The 3,923-nt window shown below is 39.2% G+C and overlaps 1 protein-coding gene across 1 annotated transcript; it reads right to left on the bottom strand.

The window, feature by feature from the left end:
* Positions 1–273: 273 nt before the first annotated feature.
* LOC107123714 (rho GTPase-activating protein 24-like) lies at positions 274–2,735 on the bottom strand. Its single transcript, XM_015427040.1, has 2 exons — positions 2,261–2,735; positions 274–1,533 (listed from the first exon to the last, which is right to left on the bottom strand). The coding sequence occupies exons 1-2, from the start codon at positions 2,563–2,565 to the stop codon at positions 1,296–1,298; spliced, it is 543 nt and encodes a 180-aa protein (XP_015282526.1). The 5' UTR covers positions 2,566–2,735; the 3' UTR covers positions 274–1,295.
* Between the last annotated feature and the right edge of the window lie 1,188 nt (positions 2,736–3,923).

Consider the following 3,923-nt stretch of genomic DNA (forward strand, 5'->3'; position numbering starts at 1 on the left):
GCTGTGGCAGGTCTATAGCATGCAATATGGAAATCTGTCAAATTTGTTTATAAATGGAAAATGTTCATTTCAGAAAATAATAACATTTGTGCTTCTGACTTTATTGGAAATTAAAAACCTTCACAGCAACCCAAAGATGAGCCTTTTCATCTAGAATCTTAACTCCCCCCCCCCCCGCTCAAACTTGAGTACCCAATTGAAGTTTACACTTGCACCCTAACCTTGCTCTGTACTACTTTTTAGATTTCAAATTTTAGATTTAGAATTTGATGGTGAAAAATCAAGAGTTTTTAGTTTCCAGAGGTTTCAATGCAAGATGAGCCGGGGGGGGGGGGGATTTCCCATCCCTATCAATTTAACCTGAGAAGTTGTGGACTTCCTTTCTTGCACTGAGGCCTTGGAATGCTTCCTTTAGGCCCATAGGTGGTTTAAGTCTCTATGCCTTTTCTGCTTTTTGATTGATTTGCCATGGGAAATCTTATTCTCCATTCTAATTGTTAAAAACAGCTTGCAATTAAAAAAAATCCACAGCAAATGTCAGTACATCCGGACCTCTTCCCTACCCCCATCTCTTAAAGTGCAGCAAACTGTTGCTATGTGTACTGTCTTTTATAATAGCGGCATTGTGTGTCACACAGCACAATTTCCATAACTTTGAGGCGGAAAACAGACCTCCATCTTTATACAGCATGACCTTAAATTGTTCTGGCTTGAAGCTTAAAAATGTGCAGTGAAGTCATGGCAAGGCTGCAGAGATTGTATGGGGAGTTGGATTGTTACATAGGGTCTACGTTACATTTTGCTGCACAAAACGCAGTCATTAATAAGCCTATTTGTATCAAAGGAGGAGTTGTTTCTCCAAATGAGAGATCCTGTCAGGAGAAATCTTAGCATTTCCCTCGGGAAGTACTTCATTTCTTCCCTAGCTTGCTTTCTCTATCCTTTTCTTCCGAGCCTTCCTTTGAAGTACATACCATCTCCTTATGCCTTCCCAAAATGTAACTCTCCATTCCAATTCCTTCTTAATACCAAGTCCACCCTCTTCCTTTTTCCATGTTAATTTTAGTGTTAAAAATGCACTTCTCAGGCTGAATTCTACAATAAGAATGCAAATTAAGCAATTGCACGTTCTGCTCTCCAATATACTATTTATAAGTATTTAACGTATTTTAAAGTGTAAGCAATTAAAAGCGTTCTGTAACTGCTTTGTGAAAAAAAGAATTTTCACCTTTGCACATAGATTGAAACGACCATAAAACAGATTTTCCTCAATTGAGATGGAGGCCAGTTTGTTTCTAAAAACTCTGAGCATTTCGCTCTGGTGCCTTTAGTTCATTTGTTAATTCTCCAAAAGTATCAAAAAACTGTTCCATTTCCCTCTGAAGAGTTGTGTTTCTTCTCTCTGCATCTTCCCTAGCCCTCTCTGCATTGCACATTTTAATTTCTACCAAACGATACCACTTCCGTTGCTGACCCAGTTTTGAATGCAGATCCTTAATCTCTGACTGCAGTTCTTTGTTCCGCTGCTCCAGGCTGTTGGTAAAAAAAACAGATGTGGTAGCTTTGCAACCCTCTTTTCCTGGCTGTATCTTGAAATACAGTGATTTTTAAAGTGTAGCACTTTTCAAATGCTCTTTTGAGCTCTAAGTAATATAAATAGGAGAGGCAACTTATCTTCAAAGAAGAATATGTGTGCTGGGGTCTCACATGCTCCAAAGGCATTAGAGGGATAATTTATGACAGCAAGATTTTTATCACCTCCGTGCCCATCACCTTTTGAAATGAATAAATTTCCATTATTGCGCACTCACTTTGGTATAACCATGTGGAAGCTATTTTGCCGCTAGCCCAATCTAAGCAGTAGAAATTAAGAGATTGTGGTAAATGAAGACATAAATCGTGAAATAAAATACTATGTTCTCCTGCTCATTATATCCCTGCCAGCTCCAAGAAGCATTTACTCAGGCGGTTTGTTCCATTTGAATGTAAATGCTATCACCTAGTACATGTTTATATTGTAGTAGTTTAATTGCACATATCCGTGGCTTCAGTGGGCAAAATTCAATCATGCAAATTAGTCCTTTAAAAAGTTCTAGCCAATTTAATCTGCAGCTCATATTCAAAGTAGAAGAGAGAAAATTATTTTCTTACTAGAATTTTAACTGTAGCTGTACTTGGTATTTGTGAGCCAATATGTCTCTCACTTTTCATTGCAGTACTATCAGAGAAACTGAAACAGGACAGTTGTAGAAACTTTTACCTTGTAATTTTAGCTTCATACTCTGCCTTCTGCCTGGCCATCTGCTGCTTTAGACTTACAAAGTGGCACTGCAGGGAACCTTGACCTGTTGAGGTGTCCTTGCTGGAGAGAGGAGCTTCACTGCAGTTGCTCACCTGGCTTTGTTCCAAGCTGACATGAACCCCCACAACATTTGAGGCAGCCTTCTTAGTTTCTTCAAATTCTTCTACGCAGTTAGGCCTGAGACAAAGCCTTGAAACTGGATTTTCTTCAAGCATTGAGTTGTCGGGGCAGCTCTTTCGAGAGATCTCGGTAATGTTGTTCATGTCCTTGAGGCTTGTTCAGCTTGGTTCTAGGTAAGAACTGGCTTAGATTTTAGACAAAATTCTCTTGTTTAACCCTGTACTATGAGACTTCTCGTCCTAGCCGCAGCTGTCTGAAGCTTCTCAAATGCTTGGATGTAGTCCATTTTATTGGAGCCTGGATCTTGTTTCAGCCCTAGAGTGTTTTTGATATGGAATGGGAAACGCCTTGAGTCGCTGTGCTTCACACGTCCTCTTGCTGTAAAGGCTCGCTCCATCAGAGACACTGCCCTTTTATTGCCATCCCCCCTCCTTTTTTGTGGTGCCATTTGACTGACATGTGTGGGTGGAACACTTACCCATGAACTAGTAGCCGCTTTCTTCTGTTAAAGTTTCTCTTAGAGTTGCTCTGATTGTCAAGGGGCAACAGAGAGAGGAAGTGAAACTTGGACCATCAAATACAAGGTCCCCCGTGTCTTTTGCATGGACAATGGAAGAAGTCTGTGTGTTCACTGTAACATGACCAGCTTCAGGAAGCTGAGTGAATGAAAAACAGCTTCTGCATAATGGGTAATGCTGCATCTAATACTGCCTGTCAGTTAAATAGTTATTCCAGTGGTGTGATTTTGGATTTTACTATTCCCAAATAGTGATAAGTTTCTGAGGACTTGGCTATTAAAAGAAATACAGGTTTATAACAATATAATAAATGTAACAATGTAAATATAACAAGTTTCTGCCCTTTAAAAGTTTTCAAAATTTTGTTTAAAACAAGACAGCCAGACTACAGGGTTAGGTGTAGTGTTCATACTTCTCCAATTATTGGCTTCTAATTTGTTTCCAGGCACAATTCTGGTGCTGTTTCTAACCTTTAAAAGGCCAAATGAGCTGGAGGACTATCATGTGAACCTGGTCAAGAATTAAGATCATCCTCTGAAGACATTCTGTGGTACCCAGCTTTGGAATTGCCTCCCCAGAAATATTTGCCTGGCACCAGCATGCCATATTTTAAGGTGCCAGGCTAAGTCCGTTCTGTTTGTCCAAAATGTTAATAGTAATCTCATTGTCTATTGTACCTGCTTGTCTGTTCAGTTTGTACTGCTGGAGTTGTACTGCTGGCATAATTTCAGTCTAAGGTTTTGAGCAATTGTGCAGATTTTTAAAAACAAAAATTGGATATATTTTACTTTTTTAAATTAATCGGATATAACAGCCTACAGTCCTAACTGGTATACCTTGTTAATTGAATTAAATTGATTATTTTAACCTGCAAAGGAAACATAGGTAGCTCTTTTTGTATCTGGAATATTTAGAAATTATCTAAAACGAAGCACTTTTCCGTTTCTGAAAAGTCTGCCTTGAGCACCTCTTGTTCCTCAGCA

This window comes from Gekko japonicus, unplaced genomic scaffold (assembly GCF_001447785.1).
Source record: "Gekko japonicus isolate JY-2015 unplaced genomic scaffold, Gekko_japonicus_V1.1 scaffold374, whole genome shotgun sequence".
Classification (NCBI taxonomy): Eukaryota; Metazoa; Chordata; class Lepidosauria; order Squamata; family Gekkonidae; genus Gekko; species Gekko japonicus.